Genomic DNA, 21348 nt, shown 5'->3' with positions numbered 1-21348 from the left:
TAGATCACCTTACAATTTTAAATATCCTATTTGGTCAGCCTTTAAGGATCATATAACTTAGCTCTGGTGAAAGAAGGAAATTCATAAGAAATAAACTGTCAGGCTGAAAGAAATTTGCAGTAAATGAATTGTCACACTAAAAGGCGCTTGATTATTTTATTTCCCTTGGCAGTTTTCTAAGTGTTTGCAGCGAATTCAGAAATCACTCTCAACAAAACTATCTACTGTCTGGATCTTGGCTTCTCAGGGCTGCGTTATGGGAAAGCTGAAATTTCTATCTAATACACTGTTGTGTATGAAAACATATATTAAAAGTACTCAAAAGAAGGGACTTGGCAACTCCCATGAAATAGTACGGAGTATTTTGTCTTATTTGCTGTGTTTTCCATCACACTGTGGGAATATTATCTACTTGTGTGATATTATATTCAACACTGTACTTCTACATTCTAAATATAATGAATTAATAGTATGTCAAGTTAATGAATATATTAACTTATAACTTATGTTGCAATGAACACCAGTTTTAAAGTTTTGCTGTATGCACTGAAAATACTGAAACTGGAATTGTGCTAAGGCATAGAGATGGCCTTCTCTTGTTGATCCTGACACTTTAAGGCTTTAAGGATGTCTGTTTATGTGATATGATGAGATTATAGTATCAGGGAGAATGTCTGCAAGCCTTTAATGAAAAAATCAGAAGTCATATTTTACTGATTTTAATCTTCCGTAGTTGACTTAAAGGTAAAAGCTTGGGTTTTCTTGCTTTGCATTGATGTATTTAATTCTGATTTTAAAATACAGAATTATGCTCCTGGTCATCTATATAACAACTTTCATATCAACTTGCTTACATCATCTGAAACATAAAGTCAACGTTGCAGGCATGCATTTGGTTTTACATTATGACATACCCTGATTTTTTGTCTTTCAAAATTCTAACGCTTTTCCTTTCTCCTGTGGCAGGATGACAAGGACTTGGTTCATGAGTTTGTTGTCGCTGAAGGTCTGACTTGCTTAATCAAAGTGGGAGCAGAGGCTGACCAGAATTATCAGAACTACATCCTGAGAGGTAAGGGAAATGCATCCAAAGGTTGTTTTCATTGCTCTGAAGCTCTCACAGGTCTGCTGCAACTTGCTGTGTTAAGTGTCTTGGAACACGTTTCTCAGTTTGGTCCTGATTCTTGCATGTTATGCAGGAAAATTAAGCGGGGATTAATACTCACCGCTGAGCAGGATGAATTGGAAAATTCAAATGTTGGTAGTCTCTCTATTGTCCAGCTTTCTTGTAGATTGTACCGAAAATCTGTAATTCTAAGAAAGAAGAGGCGTTCTAAAGCTTTCACCCGATAATTGTAAATGTCAAAGGGCACAGAGCAAAATAATTTCTTGCAGTGTGATTAGTAGCTACGGAATAAACAGTGAGACAGTCATATCTTAAGGTCAGTTGGCTGGAAACAATTTTTAGCTATCTGATATTTTGGAGTTGAACAGGTAATCAGAGGTTTACAGTCTGCTCTTTGCGCTTAAAAGATAACTGGCAAAGGTAGGGTTTGGAGACTGATGCGGAAAAGGTGTGTTACTGGATTAGAAACCTGATTTACTATATTGTGGCCCAAATGAATGCATGCAATTTTCATCTAACCACAAAACCCAGACTGCAAATTTGGAAAGTTCCCTCAGTATTTCAGGGGTTATGAGCAAGGGGAGAACAGTCACACCAAGGGATCTTTGCTGCCGGATGATCTCACAGTAAATAGAGAGCGCTAATGAATGCATGGTTGTGGATTGCTCATTTGAATTTTCTTAGACTGACGTATATAGCTGTCTTTAAAAATGTCACTTCGATGTATTTAGCTGCCAAAACTCAAACTGCAAATTTGAGGAGTTAAACACATACAAAAATACGGAGAAGGATTTTCAAAGAACCAGAAATGCTAAGTTATAGAGAGCAAGGATGCAAAGAATAACTGTGGCTTCATGCAAAGAACTTGAAGATTAGACTGCACAAATACCGGCTTTTGGGGGTATAAAAGAAACCAAACCGGTACCACAGAAATTACGTTCTGTGTCAGTAGTTGTGCAGTGATACAAACATACTTGAATCGTAGCTTGTGCGTACTCAAACGTAAAAGACTATTAACCACAATGAAACTAGACATGGACACAGGAACACGTGAAAGAAAAAAGACTTTCTTTACAGCTGAAAGAAGAAATTTCTGGGAGAAAACTGGCCACAGATGCTCTCAGAAAATTCAGACTGGAAGCAAAATAAAGGAGCTGTATAGGGCAGTCTGGCCTTCAGTCTAGGGGCTTACTCATGTAGCCGCTCGGCGTTGACCTAGTGTGGCTGGATGATGTCTTTGCCCCTTCAGGTGGGTTTTGCAGCCAAATATTGAGAATTCAAAAACAAGGAAGCCTGATAGGCGTTTACACTACTTGAGCAGTGTGAAGTGTAATTGGCCTCATAATCCAAACACTGGCTAGCCCTGCAGCTCTTCTGCTCCAATGTCAAATAAGGACCAGGGTGCTGAGCCTCACAGGCGACAGAATGATCTGCTGATAACCAGAGAAATCAGTCACACCTGAGTGTTCTCACCACAGTATTGCATGTACCTTCATCTTACTGAGATCTCATCTGACACCATCCAGGTATGGACTGAGAAGAACTGAAACTCCCTTCCACATTGCTGCTGCTTCTTTTTTTTTTTTCTTTTTTTTTTTTCTTTTTTTTTTTAAACTAGGATATACCCTAATGCATCCAGAATTCAGGGAGATCACAACGGTCTCTTTCTTGTTGTGGCTTCTCTAGCTCCCAAGAGCTTGGTGTCCATGGTCTGAAGTTAGATATTTTCCACTGAATTAAATGAATGATAAAGCAGCGCCTTAGTGTCAGTGTCCATGGCATCACACTAAGGAAGCTGCAAATTCCTCTTGTTGCATTGTTATTAACAAGTGATCACAGCTTGTTCAAAATAAATATAAAACAAACAAAAAAACCAACAAAAACTAACCACGTAGAAGTATGCCATAAAGCTAAAAACGTTATTTTAAGAATATGCTTTTAGGGATTTGCATTGTACCTTCTGAAATCAGGTCTTTTTTTCCCCTATTTTGCTGGTGCGTGAAGCTGAAGTTTCTCTCTGGGTAGTGTATCCTAGTATCTCTTACAGTAATATGATTTTTTCTGTGTGATGTGGGTTTTATTTCAGAAACTAAATTGGTCTTGATTGTCTTTCAGGAAGTTCAAAGCTTGTTACAACTCCAAGATTATGTCAGCTGGTTTGCAGTTCCAGGAGCCAGCGTGTACTTTCTGAATAGGTCTGCATTTGCAATGAGATAAAGATAGGTTTGGAAGTACAGTGTAGCCAGACAATCTTATCCAAATACATTGAGGAGGGTGCTGAAAAGAAACATTAAATACGTCATGTAAGAGTGTTCTGGTATATTATTTTTGGAAGACCACAGTGATTGGTTGGATTTTTTGGTGACAGTCACGTGTATTACTTCAGTGCTGCATTTTGCTAAACCCAGAGTGCTGGTGAATAGGTGAATAAACTTCACTGAAGATACATCATAGTTAGCACTGAGGTGGTCCCATAAGCTTTAAACTCAGTGTTTAGTTACAGAGATTTAAAAAAAAAAAAAAGTTGTCTTTGTCTAGAATTTTTGTGCCTTATTGCTGTGGTGTCCCTCTTCTGCAGATCCTTTTGGAGTGGAATATATCCTCCTTATTTTCACTGCATTTAACCTGAATCATAAAGGGATGGGATTCCTCCTTAGTTCTGTATTCTGGCTGCATTTCTCCTGCACCTTTGGTGTAATTCACTGTTTTCCTCTTGTGATCCTAACCCAGTTTACAGGGTTTGTGACAGTCAGTGGCAGCCTTAGGCACAGCGTTGCCTCCTCCGCCTCCTGCGCTCGCCCACGCGGGGCTCCCCATCGTCTTGACTGAGCGATTTCCAAGTGTTTCCCGTGAACTTGGTTGCCTGCACTCTTCAAGAAATAGCTTTGGACCTAGGAGGGAGAATAGGTTGGAAACATATGTATACGTAAGAGTTGTAGGTGGTTCAATGAGTTCCCAGGTACAAGTAATTTCTTGAGGACGCCGCTTTCCTTTTTCCAAAGGTCTGTGTTGTTTCGCTCTAATGTTTCCTGGTTGTGAATTTCTGCTTAGTGGTTTTGACTTGGTTCAAGCCAGGCTGAGCTGCCAAAAAAATGACTAAGTATGAGTCACGAAAGTTTTAGTTACTTTAATGGGTAAGTGAAGAGAAGATAAATGTGGCTTTTACATACAATACTGAGAAATCCAGACAGTTCATTGTCAAGTGCTGAGGAGTGACGATTTCTGCTCGGGTCCCCTGAACCAGGATTGTTTGACAGTACATTTCCCAAAGTGTTCCCTTTTGTCAGTGTATAGTTGGTAAATGGCCCCAGAGCAACAGTACCCAGGGCTTCTCTCAAGAGTTGCTCTGTTGAAAGACTAGTTTAGAAAACAGCTTTTGTTCTTCCTTACTTACTAGTTCTTCAGCCTAAATTTATTCTTCGATATTCCTTTTAATTGTTATTGACATCTAAAGAAACTCTGTGTTTTGGGGGATTTTGCCCCCTCCCAGAAACAGACTTGCTTTCCTCTTTCCCTCCCCCCGCTTCCTTTTTTCCCCTCTGGTGACAATAATCCATACTTCACTCATAGCACTGAAGTTAAAAGTTTCTGTCCCAATTACAAGATTGCAGTATGGTGGGTGTTGCCTAAATATTCAAAAATAAATGGAGACGGGTGAAAGGTAGACAAAAATGTCCACAACTGAGGAGGATTAATATAAATTTTATTGTAATTTTGAAGATGCTTTGGATATAATTTTGAGGTCTTCTGTTCCTTGCGCAGAATGAGAAAGCAACACATGAAATGCCATGGCTGAGCACAGGCTAATTAAATAACTGGTGGAATTATGGTAGTCTTAATGGTTTCTGTTTATTTAGCCACTGCTGTTGGGAAGGTGAGAAAGCAAAGCAGCTTGTGTAGACCGAGGCTTAATTGTTTTAAAAATATACTGAATAAGTGAGGTATGAGGGTTCAGGGATGAGTCTGCTGATGTCATGATGTGAGAAGCTCTGCCTGATGGGATCCTGTCCTGTCCGTCCCTCTCATCCAGCGAGGAGGTTGTCAAAAGGTCATCCATCCTCTTTTGCAGAGTATATTTGTGTACTTGGATCCCTAATTGCCTGCTTATGGATTCAAATCAGTATTTAGAGGTGTCCATAATTAGGTGAAAGCTAGAGTTTGTTCTTGTGGTCTGAAAGCAGAAGCACAGTCCAAGCAGAAAGAGGCCTTGGCCTTGCCACAGTGCAAGATTTCGAAGAACCGAGGCTGAGGAAAAAATGGGACATCTGTCTGTGCTCATACTAGACCGTGTTTGAATCCGATTCAGCTTTTGGATGCAGCTCTCTGATTTAGTGAGAGCTGTGTGCTTATATGCAGAGTAAGAATTTGGATTTAAAGTCTGGATGAGAGATGGTTTTAATTTCATTTGGCAGGTTTGGATTTTTAGTGGGGTTTGTTGTTTGGGTTTTTTTGTTTGTTTTTGGGTTTTTTTGTTGTTGTTGTTGTTTTGTTTTTTAAGAAAAAAATACAGGAAAACAAATGCTTGGAGGAAGCCTAAAAGTTATGATTTAAGGCAATATTTGTGCTTTAAGTTAACCCCTCTCCCCCCAAACCCATTATTATGATCTAAAATTCAAGATATGTAGAATCATGGAATAATTTAAATTGGAAAAGACCCTTAACCTAACCGTTAACCTCACACTACCAAGTCCACCACTAAACTATGTCCCCAAGTGCCATGTCTACATGTCTTTTAAATACTTCCAGGGACAATATAGCCAAAACTTCAATAATCTATACTTAATTCAATAATCTGGGCAGAAGACTAGGTTCCAGGAGAACCAGTTGTGGGTTTTCCTATCACAGGCCCACTGCACTTCTGATAAAGTGATAAAGTTCTGTTGGTCTCTACAGATCTCTACTGGTGCAAGCACAGAAGATGAAGGTGATGGCCCTGGGTGAGGGATCTGATGTACTCTGAAGGATGATGACATATCAATACAGATGATTAAAGGTTCATAGGTTCATACAAAAAGTCACAGCATCTTCAGCCTGATAGACCAGCAGCTTTATTCTTATGCCCTACATTTTTTCCTTATAAATATTAAATGTGGTTTGTTTTGGAATTGCATTTGTACAAGCATAATTTTATCTTTGTGCAGATAGAGTGAGTATATAACAGTGCTCTTACTTTATTTTCTCTCCTTGCTTTGCGAGGCCTTTCAGGACTTTTAAGTAATTTTGTGGGGGACTTTTACCAGAAAAGTGCTATGTGAGTCCTAAAATATAAATAAGAAGGAATTTAGTATCTCAGAACACTGAAGTATGTGAAAAATAACTCTGAGGCACATTCTGATCTTTGCTAAATGTTTAAATTATGTAGGGATTCATTAAAACAATTCCCTTCAAGCCCGATATCTGCAATTTGCACAGTTGTGAACTGCCAGGGGCAGCGAAGTTCCCAAGAGAAGCAGCAACTTCCCAGAGTACAGGAGTGGGAATTGAGGAACCTGAAATTCCAATTCCACACTGGGGCATGCGGGTGGGGGAATCGTTTGATTCCTCACTTTTCTAGTCGGTAAATGGGAGCCAACCTTTGCAGAGGGATAGACGGAGGGCGAGGACGTAGCTGTATCTGGGTAATTGCCCTTTTAGTATCCTCTGCTTCCTACAGCAGCAAGGTAATTCTAAATCTGTATTTTACATGTGCTTTTAATTAATCAGTATAGGGTAGCTGACAACGACAAAAAATGGAAAGAAATTGCTGTAAGAGCTACTGGTTGTAAAGCAGAAGGTGATTTTGCTGTTGGAATTAGGAGTCGCTGATCTGTTTGACAGGGTGGGCGAAGGTGAGTCGGTCCGACTCGCTGGTGAACGCCCAGGCAGGGGGTCAGGTTTTCTAAAACAAGAGCCAAACGGCTCAATCACGGACGTGTACCAAAGCTACCGACAGTTAGGCCTATTTATAAAGCCAGAGGCACGCGATCCCACCTGCGTGCCAACTTTAGAACAAAGGGCTGTGCTGCCTGTTCTGGGAAATCAGATTAAATTCCCGAAGCGACTCGGTGCTGGATGGTGAAAGACCATCTGGTTACTGTCTGTCGCCGGGACGCCGCGTGCCCGAAGATGTCGAGGAGCTCGAGGAAGTTGAAAGTGAGGGTGAGGTTTTGCAAGCAGGCAGTGGAAGCTGCTGCTGACGACCTTTTTCGTTCTGAAAGCCAGACGTGAAGTTATCAGCGAGCCTGTGGCATTTCTGCATCGAGCCAACTACTACCAGGAACGCTTGGGGTTTATAAGTGTGCTCTCTGTAACGGGGGGATGATCCTTTTCCAGGAATCGGCTGGCTGTTTTTATCAGAAAGACCCTTCGTTATTACAAGGACGCAAATACTTCCAGTGCTCTTGGATTTTCCTCCCTCGCCCTGATAGACGATGCGGCTTTGGCCTTTTGTGTTAAAGGTTAAGCATTACAAAGCATTGAGGATGGAGAAGCACAGTCTTTTGCAGTAAATGTATGTGAAGCACTGTATTTGTGTAAATATCAAAAGACTAGAAACAAGGTCTGTGAGAGACCTTGTCTGTATCCTAAATGGACGTGTCTTGCTGGGTTGGTACCGCAGCAGTAAAACAGATGGTAGTAATGTAAGTTTAGTAGTGAAAATGGAGTTAGTGCTCTGTATCATGCATACCTTTGCATTATTCCTGTGTCAATGTGAACTGGAGAACTGTTTAAAGTTTTCCAGGTGTAGAAAAGTATCCCAGCCCCAAGTAAATAGGAGCAGACAGTGCACAATTAGGATTACCTTTGCATTTCTTTCTTTTCCTGAAGCCAAGTATGAAAACTTTCCTGACTTTCTTCTCTTAACCTTCAGTGTGCAGGTATCTATGTAAATGTGAAGTTCTTGCACCTATCTCTGTGTATTCAAGTTGATTTATTATGTGCAGTCCTTAAAAGTTAGGTAAACTTCTTAGCTGATCTCAAAGTATCTGTAGTAACGGTCTGTGCTTTAAAGAGAAATCAAGTGCCTAAAACTTGATTACTTAGGAGTGTTGTATCTGAGAGGGACTTGCTGGCTCAGGCTCCCTGTAAGTTCAGTTCTTTGATCTTTCTGCTGAGTCCTTCAGAAAGCATATCAGAGTTGGACACTTGTCCTGTGGGCATTTGAACATCATGTCATTCATTTTATGCTGGACATCAGACCGAGTGCCACAAAACCGTACCAACTGATGGCAACTCCACCTGGAAGCTGTTACGCCCACATAGTATGGGGCAGCTCCACATGGAGATAGAACCTAAGTTCCCTCACCACCACCACCAAAAAACCCCCAAACAAAACCCACCAAACCAAATGAACCACAGCTGTGTTAGCAAATTAGTGTATCTGTGCTAATAAGGGCTGTTAATGAGCAGCACTGCTGAGGTTAGGTACGGCAGCACTGTGATGCAGCCGTGCTATCTCCCTTTGTGAAACAGGCTATGGTGCCAGCTTTCCATCGGTGAGCTTTGTAGGTGCCGTTTGTTGTAGTTCCTATCAAAAGTAACAGTCCCAGAAAAATTGGACCTATATCTGATGACTCAGTACCTCTTCCTGCTACATGTGTGCAGAAACCTCAAGGTATGCCTCTTTTTGTGTCCTGAAAAGTCATGGAATGAAAAAGTACGAATGGAGTTCGCATCCCGATTCATTAGAAATAATGAGATTCCAATGGTCTTCGTTGTACCAGAAAAAAGGGCACATTAAAGTATCTCCATGATTAAGAATATAAACTCTAAACCTCCTTGGCTTGGTAGCTGAATCCTCTTTAACTTCTGCAAATATCTCTTTAAGACTAGATGTATTTGTTTACTTGTACAAGGGTAGTTGGGAGAGCTTGACCTTGGCAACCATGCAGTTTAAAAAGAGGGAGAACATCCTCTTTGCTTTCCTCTCTCTGCTTTTAGCATTTCCTTTCTCCATTTCTCATCTGCGTATTTTAAAATTATATTTATTAGACTTGATCTACGCATGCATTACACCGAGTTTCCTACCAAGCACACCCTTATGCATTCCCTTAGTTTGTGGAGCAAGCACTGTCCTCTCCTTCCTCCTTCCTCCTCTTCCTCCTCCTCCCTCCCTTCTTCCTGGATGTGATTCTGATCCGTGACCCATCTGGAAGCAGAGCCAGATGGTCCTCACACACAGCGTACAGTACAAGTCCTCCCAGTCTGGGATGGGAATTGGCACTGAAGCAAATTTGAGTTCAAAAGTTTAACCACCCTATAGTAATTTACACATCTACAAATAAACTGAGCTGTTGCTTGCTCTGTGCGTTATGTGAAATGGCCTTTCATGTTGGGACTGCTCACGAGTAGGATATGGGGGTTCTCATAGTCTACATGGAATTCAGCAATAACACCACCAGAAAATTATGGATTTCCCTTGTTTTTAAAGCTGACAGAGGCTGGGAGGCTTTGGGTTGCTTTCTGTCTCCATGAAAATGAATCTTCAGGTTTTGTGTAATTTTTTTTTTATGCTTTGTGAAATTCCCATGAAATGTGACACCTCAGGCTATGCAGACCCCATGTAAAATGAGGAACTGAACCATGAAAAATGCACATCCTTAACTACTAAGCAAAGAATAAGTACTTGGGAAGTAGTCCCAGGGGCCTTTAAAGCCATTGTGGATGTTATATGATTTAACTACTCAAACTTCATGAACATGCCTTAAAAACAGTGTACTGATTCCAACTGGTAGGAGCATATTACAGAGTATTTCTGCCTTTTTGTAGCAATCTTATAGCCTGAAAGTATCCAAAACCTGATTCATTAGAGAAGGAGAAAATGTGTATAAAATCAAGACATTCATAAGCTGGCACAGACATGAACGCTTGCACGAACTACGCTGCCGCTGGCGATTTTACTATGAATTACTTGAATATATGCACGTAAACCATGGTAAAATATGATTGGGAAATAGAGTTTGATTAGTCCTATTTCAAGATTAGATGCTTCCACAGCTGTTTGTGATGGTGATTGCTAGGGTGCCACACAGAGTGCTCCATCCTGATAGAGAAGCAGGGAAAATTAAGGACTTCAAAGGAGGAGGGGGGGAGGCAGGGTCAAACATGTAGGATAATTAGAAAGTGCTGACTGTTATTCCGTGAAGGTGATTATTGTGTGACATAAGGAGGTGTCAAAAATGAGATTCTTCAGAGCTAATTTCCATATCCAGATATGTTTGAATTATTTTAAGTTGCATTTTAGCCCTGACTGTCTGGATTTTTTGCGAACATGCATGCGTATGCATTTCTATCGATCATGTTCTCATAGGTGCTGTCAGAAAATGGGAGCAGTGGACTGTAAACTCTAAAATACTTTCATTACCATGAGGCAGTGACCTGGTTTAAGCCTCTGATTGCTACTGCATCAAAATATTAAAAACCATAGAGGATTCAAGAATTTAAAAGCTAAGCCATAGGACTTGCATGTATTAGCATAGTATTAATTATTAACCTAACATAAATGCTGTGTTCATACATACGTGTCTAAGAAAAACTACAATATTCATGGGCTGATGACAGTGAGGGATAATCTTAGTGAGCATATGGGAATATTCATGTTTGCTCGTGGGGGGAAGCACAGTTTCATCCCGTTCCTCCAAGTTTTACAAAAAGTGGGGGTGGATAAACTATGGATTTATTAATTGTAACATGATTTCTTTCTCACCATATTTCCGTGCAGCGAGTTTTTCCCATTTTTAGTGTGTGAGGCATTTCTGGTTTTTTCCATTTAAATTCCTGAAGCTAAAGCCTGTGCTGTCAAGCCAGGAGAGGAGACTGTGCCCACCTCCTGCCCCTGAGCGATACAGGAGTGCTGGCTTGCACTAGCTGCTAAAAATACAGTACCTCTGTTGTTTAGGATGGGTTTCTCAATAATTTATTACTTTGTTCAAAGTTTCTTCCCGCAAATTTTAGTGAAGAGAGTTTACAGATGTCAGTGGCGTGCAAAATAAGTAGCTTTTTCCTTTTCCTCTTTTAATCTGTTGACAGCAAGAAAGCAAATATTCTTCCCTCTTCCAACCTTATAAGTACTTTGGTTCCCCCCCGACACTCCTGGAGATGACAGAAGTGATTAAAGAAAAATGGGAGGGGGCATTCAGGGCGTACGGGAGCAGGGAGGACCACAGGGCTGTGGACTTAAGGCCAAGACTGGAATGTTTTAGTCCCACAGATTGGTGTTTCCAAAAAGGAATGAGTAAGTTATAGGAGTGGGGCAATGTACGCATGCTGAACTTGCTCAGTAATCTAAAAACCTTCCTCCATCCCTGTTTCTCCTGTCTCTGTTCCTGCCCTGCCGTGCCCCGACTTCCTAATTTTGTACTCCAAATCCCTGCTTCCAAAAGAGCTCTGTTGTTTGTAAAGTTATGCCCCAAATCGGCTTTGCGTACAGTGGGGTTGCACAGCACTTACTCCTGACGAGCTTCAAGTATCTGGAGCAACAAGAGTCCCTACTGCAGACTTTCACCCTACGGGCTCCGAATCTCGGTAGCCTGCCGCTGCGTGCAGAGAGCCGTCTCGGGGAGCGGGCATGGTTTTCTCACCCAGGCACTGTGGTGGGCCAAAGTTTTTGCTTTTAAGGCAGCAGCTCTGAGATGTGGTTTCCAACTTCCCAAAATTCAGTAGGGGGTCACCATAAGCTTGCTTTTAGTGTTTAGGTTAATATCGGTGATGGAAACGTTGACTGTAGTATTTATTAACCAGATATATCGGCTACTAAGAATAATCTTTTATATGTGCTTTTGATAAAGGTTTCTTTTGTTCTCACAGATGATTACGGACAAATGCACTAAGAATACTGTTAAGGTTGACAAATAAAACTCTTGAAAATCAAGAAGTACCTGTATGATTTTACCCTGCAGACATGCGTGCCCCCTTTGTGTGGAAGCTGATCCCGTCTTTGATCGCACAGCAGTACCTACCGCTTTTTCCGCAGCTGCTCTGCTTCGGCTAGGGAGCACCATTGCACCTGTGCACTTAATGAACACCTTTTAAATAGCTCCTCTTATCATCAGTGCTTCCCAAGGCTTTGGGATTTATTTCGTGCTATGCAAACAAAATGTTTGTTTTCCTCCTGGATTTTTCTGTGGTTTGTCACTAAATGTTATCCAAGAGCTGAAAGGGCAGCATTATCTTTATGTTGCAGATAAGGAAATGAGGCACTTGGAAACAGACATATTCTGAATTCAGAAAGATTCAGTAAGCCTAAGTGCTGTTTTGGGGCTTGTCTTTGGGCTGGCTTTTCAAACTTAATATGGTACTTTCTGTTTATGCCTTTTTAATCTTCACTCTTAGGGCTTCTTTTCCCATTTAGACTCTTGTCCAGCCCATCCTAGTTTTCTTTCTCTGATCTGTCTGTACATTTTCTCCTTCCCACGTCAACTTCCTTTAACCTACATCAGTTTATCAGTTCATTTATGTCATCGATCCATTCATCAATATTCATAAACTCATTTACATGAATTTCTTCACCAGTTTAAGCTGGCCTAAACACTTTTTATTCCCATCACCCCTTCCCACCTCTGCACTCTGTCCTGGGTTCTGGCACCACAGCGTGTTTGTGTGATGGTGTAATGAACTTGACAGAGGAATATATTCACCTGAAAAATGGGTATGAAAAGGTAGATATTTTTGGGTGGGGAGAAAAAGGTGGATATTTTGCTGTTGCTTTGGATTTTTTCTTTTTTTTTTTTTTTTTTTTTTTTTTTTTTTTTTTAGTACTCTTGAATTACCCACTCTGGTGCTCAGTGGTGGGACACAATCTCCCTTGAAAGCAAAACCCTGAGTTTGACCTGAGACAAATAAGGGAGAGTGTTGCAGTACTGCTATCGAGTATGCAGTCACAGCTTTGGTCTCTTATCTCTTGTCCATTTCTTTCCTCAACATCGTTCACGTAGTCCTAATCCCTATGTTCCCTCCAGCCAAATAGCTTTTAGTCTTTCCCATTATTTCCCTCATTTATCCCAGTCACTTCATGTCTTTTCATAACTCTCAGACGCTCATCAGGCTTTCTGTCAGAGTTCCTCCCTTAACTCTTTCATTTCGTTGAATCTCTCTGGGTTTAAATTTTGTTTCCTTCGGTGTTCAGATCAGAATTTTCCTCTCCACCGTCTAAGTAACAAGATAGTTCCTTTAGAACAAAACCAAAAAACCCTCACAAGCTGCCTGCTCTTACTTTGAGTGCCATGCCCTTCCTTGGTGGGCAGCAGAGGGGAGTATTATGGGGATCTTTTGAGCTCCAAGGATGGAGTATTCAGAGGTTTCGGCTGATTGCGTATGTTCGGTAGAGACTATTGTAAGTGTCAAACAAAGGTTATTTCAAAAACTTAAAACTACACAAAGTTTGGACACATTTTAATATGGTCTGTATGAGCTTTTTCACTGACATGACATTATAATTTTTCTAAGTTTTCCAAAAAGCTCAAAATCCAAAAATACTCCAATTTACAGAAATATTGTCAACAGTATTTTTAATTCCAGTGAGATGTTCTCTTCCTCCTCATGCCTTCCACAAACCCACCCCAAATATAACAAGTGTTAGAAATTTTCCACGAAAAAAGAAAGTGTTGTGTTTCAAACACCACTGAAAGAAAGTTTCAGTCCAAACTCAAAACTTGAGGAAATTGTGGACAGCTAAACCCAGGAGTGTTTTCATGGGAACTGTCAGGCAATTTTAGTAACAAGCAACAATACCTGTCCAATATGTAATGAGCCTCCGATTTTAGTTTCATGAGGCTGATGGCTCTCTTCAAATACTGAAAATACATAGGAAACTAGTGCTTTATTGGCTAGAAGTATGAAATGATTTGTGTTGCTTTATTCTGGTCTTCAGCTGTAGTAATGTGATTTGATGGCATGACTATTAAACCAGTGACACTCACAGTGTAATTGTTTGGTTTTTATGTACAAAGAACTGACCTAAAAATCTTTTTAATTTAAAGAAGCGTTCTAATGTTGAGTGCTTGTATAACACCTTCATCGTGAATTAGCAGAGCAAGACCTGACTGAGAAGTAAATGTTTATCAGAAATGTCTGTTGGAATCTTGCCTTTAAATCAGTCCTTTGGAGTATATAAGGACAGTTCAATAGGTAGTAAGTGTCATTTGAAATAATCCCTTTTGGCTGGATTACAGGGCAGGATTCGTCTCACCTAATTTGAGTTACCTCGTCTCAGGTAGTTAGTTAGACTCCTTGAGCATGAGAGAACACGCCTTTATGATTGAGCTGTACAATGCTGCCCATGCTGAAGGTACTTGAAGAAGAACTGGTGGTTACTCTCAAGAGTCTGTAATTTCTTGGTATGTGGTCAGTGTGAATAAGGCAACACATGTTCTGTCCGTGATTTATGGGTTCTCCCCCCATTCTGGACTTGTAATTGGCAGGGAATCAGAGGAGTGTTACGGCTGCTCTGTCCTTTGTGCATGGCGTAGTGAAGAGCCACGCACCAAGTCATAGTGGATCCAGGGGGAATGATCCGTTCTGGAGCACAGCTTCAGCGCTGTCATCAGTACATGGGCTCTGGCATGGTGCCTGGAAATGGTCATTCTCCCCAAGCCTATGGAGGGGCATGACGATGATGATATTGGCCTTTGAATTAAACTTAAGTATGAATAAGGTGAAGGTAAGTTCCCAGGAAACTTAGGTGGCTAGGTGGCTGGTTTTCCCTTCACTCCCATGTCATGTTATTTTGCATTTACTGGAATAAGTCAATTCACAGTTTGAATTCTATAACTAAAGTTACTTTTTGAACTTTCTTATCTATATGTCAGTGCATTGGCCAGATGTCAGGAATACATTGATTCAGCGTGTGTTCTCAGCAGCTGTTTTTTGCCTGCAAAACTGGGGGAGAGCATGGTGAACACCAATGCTCTGAAAGTTGTAAGACCAAGCTTAAATAACATTGAGTCATTAGAAATAAATCATACTGGATTCTTTGCATTTGCAGACTGATTTCTGCAAGTAAGAGGTATAATATTTTTAAGTTTTACTCTGCAGTCAAAAGACCAAGAAGCTTGGAGGAGATTCTCGGCTAATGACATCACTCCAGACCTGAGGTTGTAGCTAAAACATAAACAGATTGCTGTGGAGTTACAGGACCTGCTCCTTATCGGGTGATGGTGCTAGAAATAACGTTCCTTCTGAATCCGCACATCCCTTGAAATAGCTGCTGCTGCTCCTGCTTCATGCAGGCATGATGTGTGTGCATCATGACCGAGCGGGCATAGTTCTGTCATTAAATGTTGTAAACCAGGATAGTTCTTACCAGCAGAAATTTGCAAAGTTTTATTTCAAACTGGGTTAAGACCAATGGGCTTGATTGCGTTTTTGTTTATCCTACTGACACGAATAGGATTTAACTCTTGACATGTGTGTGAAATGCACAAATTGGGTCCAGAACTCTTAAATAATAAAAAATGTAGGAATCTCTTTCATAGTTATTTGCCTGTCACTTGTAATGTTCAAGCAAACAAAAACATACTAATCCTGAAAATTATGTTGATATTGAAAAAATAACCTTTACTTTTCCTACATGGTTGTATTGACATTTACTGGCCATTTTTCATTTCAAAGGCACCATAATCATTCCCCTGAAACACAAGAGCTTTTCTATGTAAATACTCTGAAATCTTTGGAAAAGTTCATTAAAAATAATCAGGGTAACACAGTGCTGCTTTAGCTGAAGAGCTTATTTTTCAATAATGTTCTTTCATGTTTATTTGTAAGTTAAAAAAAAAAGTCTTAAGATTAAAACTTCTGATTGCTGGATTATCCTGTGAGAACCACAAACACATTACTGTACATCATGAAATGCCAGTAGATGTCTTACTATATACTTCAGATAGAATACATAGGACTGTGGTTTCTCTAAATACAGTGGGGTTTTTTTGGTTTTGGTTTTGTTTTTTTTTTATTGGCATTTCTACTCTTCCCCCAACTGTTGTGTTCCCAGCAAGAACCACATTGCATTTGAGGGCTTTTTTTATATGGTCTAATAACTCGAAAGAATTTTAAATCTATGTTCTTCTTGCTGCTAATGAAGAACATTGCATGCTACATTTTGGGAAATTATGTCTTTTTTTGTCTTATTTTTCCAGTCAAATGAAATTCAGAGAGTTTTCAGTCAAAGAAAAGAAAATTTCAATTTTTGATTTCTTCTCCTTGATGATTCATGTCTTCTTTACACCACCATTACTGCCAGCAGATAAGACCTAGCAAATCAAAATTGTAAAGACAGCTTTGCTTTTACAAAGCAATATTCCCACTGTAACAGGCGTTAAGCTTTCCTTTGCCCTCACTTTGCAACGGTGTAGGCTGTTACGTATGCCTGTCAGTGAAAAGATAGCTTCTGTTGCCTCTAGTCTAGCTGGAAGAAGTTAGGGAAAGCATTACTTTCCTGTTCCAAAAAAGCAGAACAAAATGCCAGTCCCTCCCTGTCCTCCTGCCCTATTGCTGTTTGTTCCCATATCCCACACCACCCACTCCGTTGGTCTGGAACGTGGAGCTCGTCTGGGTTAAATTCACTGGTTACCCATTTTTGGTGGGTCATTTGGACCTTCTTTCCATTCTTGATCCAGTTGTTCATGGTCATGTACAAACAGCTGTAGCAGCACAAGGGTAAGCAGCTCCCTTGAGCAGGAGAGGGCCATCATCTTCCAGTGACGGCATTGGCTTTTTCGAAGTGTAAGTGAAATTCTTGTTCCAGTGCCTGGACCGAAACAACTTTGTGTCCTTCTCGCTGTTACTGGCCTGTGGGTTGATCTTAAGCAAGGCAGTTTTGACTCCAGCTGTTTCAGTTGTACCACCTGTAAAATCTTGTGCTATTATATTTACTGTTTTTCAATTATTATTTTTTTTAAGTTTGTGGACAAAGTGATATGTTCACAGTGTTTTCTTGAACATACATGGAGAAGACTTCAGGCTTCTCCCTGTTGTGATTGGAATTGCACTATGCTGCTTGAGGGCAGAACCACCAGGGCCCTTTCTGCTGCCAGAAGAGGAAGAGGCAGCAGGGGCACAAATGGGAAGGGCTGAGTTGGAGAGAGCTGGGAAGTGACCTGGAGAGAGAGCTGTATTTGCTGCTGCTCCAAAAGAGATGCGGGGAAGCAGCAGTTGGTTGCTACTGCCCGAACACATCTCCAGTGGTAACTACTATCCTTTCAGCCTTGTCTCCTCATTTTGTTGTAACGGTCTGAACCAGCCTGGCTTTTTTAGCACAGGGAAGCAACACGCTGTGGCTGTTTGACTCCTCTACTAGTCTGCTGCCTTAGGGAAGTGCTCATAATGTGGGTGTATGCGCTATCACTGCGTTTCTTATTTCTCGGAAGATGCCACTGGTTTTATTAAAGACTGGGTAGAGAAAGGGAAGGTAGGAGAATGCCTAATATTTTTCTTCTCTTTGGAAAAGAGAAGTAGAGATGAAGTGTTCATGCTATTCAACATTATACACCTAACTTAGCTAAACGAAGAAGCTAATTTCCCTAGGGCCACTGGGTGATTGATAGAGATGGACTTCTCAAGAAAGCTGTGCAGAGCAAAGCCCAGTTTTTATTCATTTACGTTAGGAGACTAGGCAGATATTCACTTAGGTACCTAAAGCCAGCTGATACCTAAAGAGACAAGTGCTGAGAATGAAGTGTGGAATTCCTCTAAAGCATGCCAAAGAACTTGCAAATGCTTTCAAAATAATGGCATAATGCATAATAGGCATAATATTTGTATTAGAGTGTGTCAGAGGGTGGGGCGGATATCCACAGGAATTCCTATACCTTTTTCTAAGTACTTATATATGAAGCAGGATCAAGGTTGTTACTGGATTGCTTTGCTGTATCAGACTGAAATGTAACAGTCCAAAAGTTGAGACACAGATTACAAGTGAGGATCCATTTTATTTGCCATTTAACTCTTTTCTGTGTAATTTATTCAGGAGCAATGGTGTTTGAATTTGAATGGAATCTCATTGCTGAAGATAAAAGAAAATTGACACCCTTTCTTTGAATCCAGTTTTACTCAGGTGTTTGAGATGCAAAAATACAAGGAGAATGAAGCTCTCTAATGCATTACAGATGTTGGCTGGGAAAGAAGGCAAAATTCCCTTCCTGCCATCCTGATTACCATGCCTAACCCATCCCGCCCCTTCGGACAGGTTCCACCTGCGCTCAGTTTGCCTCCTAAAAACCAGAGGTTTTGCTGTCTCGTGGGAATCCCTATTACCGTGGAATGTCCATTGGTTCCTACCTTATTGCAGTGTGGTTTTGTTTTGCAGCATGGTGCAGCTGGTGCTGGCTGGAGAGTTGTGGAATATTTCTTCAAGGTTGTGTGTATGGCTGGTGTTCTCTGTGTCAGAATGACTGTATTTTAGTTCTCAAAATAAAGCTCTTACTCTAGCAACCTTTTTTTCCCTTAAGCAAAAGGTGACCTAAAAATGGCATCTGACTCTCTACTTCAGACTTTTGCATTGCACTTAAAAACAAAAGCCCCAGACTAAATTACCTTGAGATGAAAATTGTGTTTATTAGTGCTGTATTCATGTTACCCTCTGTTCTGCCAGGCCTCCTACTTCCAGTGAGACAGGTCATATAACATGAAATCCTGCTTTCCGGCACTGAGCGCTAATAAGTCACGTAGACTGCAACAAACAACCATCAATTGATATCGCATGTTGGGAGATTAACAACAGATCCAAGTGGCATCTGGAGTACTTAAGTGCAAATCAGCCCTAATTAACTAGATTGTCCCTTTCCTTAGTAAAACCAACAAGAAGAAAAGGGCTGGTCTTTGCAAAGTTGTTTTCTGAAATTAATGTAGACTGGGATTTTTCGTTATAGTCTTGACCTCGAAACACCGGGGCATCCTTACCAGGCCTGTGAAGGTGTGACAGTGCCCTTTTTTGTCAGTGCTGTCAGTGAAATTTATTTGCTTGTACTTTGGTGAGGTTTCTTGTAATGACTGCCTCTTCTGGTGTTCCAGTTAATTTGTGTCCTTAATCAGTGACGCTTCTGTCTCATGGAAAGGAAAAGATAATTTGGGACCCTGGCTGTGACTTTCAATAGAAGAACCTGCTTCCTTGATATGTGTGAAAGTCAGGGAGAGGGGCAGAAGTGGCTGTAAGCTAATAACTGCTGGAAATTGTCCAAAGAAAAGGCCTGTCCCTCTTCAGCAGGAAATCTGTTTCCTGCTGTACTAACAGAGACTGCCATAATTTAGGTAAATTAGGTTGTCTGTATAGCTCTGCTACTATAATTCTCTCTCCCGAAAATAAAACTTAATGAGAAGGTACTTCAACTTATTAGGAAGCAGTAGACTCATATTGTTTACACTTTTGACTTTGCCTTTATGGCTTTTTATAGCTTTTCTGTAAGTCACTCAGAAAAAGTCAAGATGATGTGCCTGACTTCAGTTTTCTGCTCACTCATGTTTCCGAAATGATTAATCCATTAGTCAGATGTTTACTTTAGCCAGTAGGATCAAACATGCTCCTAAATTGATACCATCTTCTGCAGTCTCTCTCCTCTCTGTATGCACGTACCTATTACCAGTGGCAATACCCAGATTTCCAGTATCTCTTTTGTTCTTTGGCTTCCCTGCTCTTCAATTATGCATATCATACCTTCTGCTTCTTATGAGATCATTGCAAACTCTGTTTTTCCTGCTTACGGCAAGAGTTGTGTGGTAAAGTGCATCATTTAGTCCCATTTAAAGTAAGAAATCACAGGTGTTGCTCACATGTTTCATGTTCCTTCATGTGGCTTCAGAAACTTCTTGTGGCAGTTACTCTTTTGTTGACTTTCTAAGAGTGACACCATTATTTGTGACTCCGGTGGGATTGACTTTTTGCTCTTCAAAATTTAGGCTATAAAGATGCCTTGCATTGAAACTCTGAACATGAAAGCAGCAGAACCATGTTCTCTCACTAAATACCATTAAGTTGTCATAAACAGTGATTTAAAATTTAACTTTGATAAACTTTGTTGAAGTGGGAAGAAAAAAAGGGGAAAATATTTCTAGATTGGTGGGGAAAGGGTAGGTTTAGAAATTGTTGAGCTTTATGGGATCTCCCTCTGCAGCCACTGAAATGATATTCTAGTAGGAATCAGTGACAAAAGTGGTGTGAAACATAAACTTTTCTCTCCACATATATCATTATCTTGGACCCTAAACAAGGCGATGTCATCTGTTGTTTGTAGCATGCATTTTGTCATAAAAATAGAATTCTGAAACCACTGTGAAGGTCTTGGCTTTGAAAGATCTTGTACAAATAAACAGCAATCCTTTTTTAAACTAATTATACACACATGAAAGCATTTATCATGAAGTGACCATCTTTTTTTATGATACTGTAAGACTTGAGTTTTGTGAGGGATGTGTAAATGCAGATGCTTAGTTTGATATGGTTATCTGTAGATAGGCATCTGTATACATGATGTATATTTATAAGCAAAAATATGTGCACAAGCACACTCAAACCTAAATATTTGTTACTGCAAGATGCAGGGAGGAAAAAAAAACATTGCTGGACTGTAGAAATGACCTGCAAGAAGTAATTTACGCTGCAATAATGCATTTAATCTGTGTTTGGAGATTTCCTAATCTTCTAGGTCTCTGCAATTTATTTGCTTAATCATAATTGTAGGTGTTAATGTAGGTGGGTTTGGAAAACTAAAAGGAAAATATTTTCCTGGTTGGAAGGCCCAGTTCTCTGCATAGGTCTTGACTGGCCTTGCTTGATCCAGAGTGTTTGTGACTGGTTGTACAAGGAAACGCGGTAGAAAAGGTGCAAGCGGAAAGCACCATGACAGCCTGTCACACAGAGAATAAAATACAGCTAGCCTTTAAGTTCTTCACTCCATAAACTCTATATTCTTCATGTAAATTAGATGAGGAATGTGTACGTTGTATGCTGTATACAGAAGGCTTGTTAAAGTTGGCAGTTTAGATTTAAGAAAAAAGGTGATGAAAGAAGACAGAGGAGGAAAATGCAGCAATATCTGATTTCAGCTTCATAGTTGTCGAGTGCTCTGAGGGCAGGCAAGCTCGGTGTGACCTTGGAAATCCACCCTGGGACTCTGGTACCTCGCTAGGTCTCTGTTTTACATTCTACTCTCCAGCTTTATGAAATGTCACATAATTAAACTCTCAAAGAAGTGAAAGGTTACCATTGAATCTCATGAGTTTAGAAGTGTCTTCCCCCCCCCCCCCCTCCCGCCTCC

The 21348-nt window shown here is 40.5% G+C and overlaps 1 protein-coding gene across 3 annotated transcripts in view; it reads left to right on the top strand.

The window, feature by feature from the left end:
- FHOD3 (formin homology 2 domain containing 3) overlaps positions 1-21348 on the top strand; it is a 387204-nt gene that overhangs the window by 190359 nt on the left and 175497 nt on the right. For all 3 annotated transcript variants that reach the window (XM_010573877.1, XM_010573894.1, XM_010573885.1), the window contains exon 5: positions 967-1072. In XM_010573877.1, coding sequence (XP_010572179.1) covers positions 967-1072 — 106 coding nt within the window. The remainder of the gene's footprint in view (positions 1-966; positions 1073-21348) is intronic.

Source organism: Haliaeetus leucocephalus, unplaced genomic scaffold, assembly GCF_000737465.1.
Source record: "Haliaeetus leucocephalus isolate CR32 unplaced genomic scaffold, Haliaeetus_leucocephalus-4.0 Scaffold3, whole genome shotgun sequence".
NCBI lineage: Eukaryota > Metazoa > Chordata > Aves > Accipitriformes > Accipitridae > Haliaeetus > Haliaeetus leucocephalus.
This window is presented reverse-complemented; position numbering and strand designations above follow the sequence as displayed.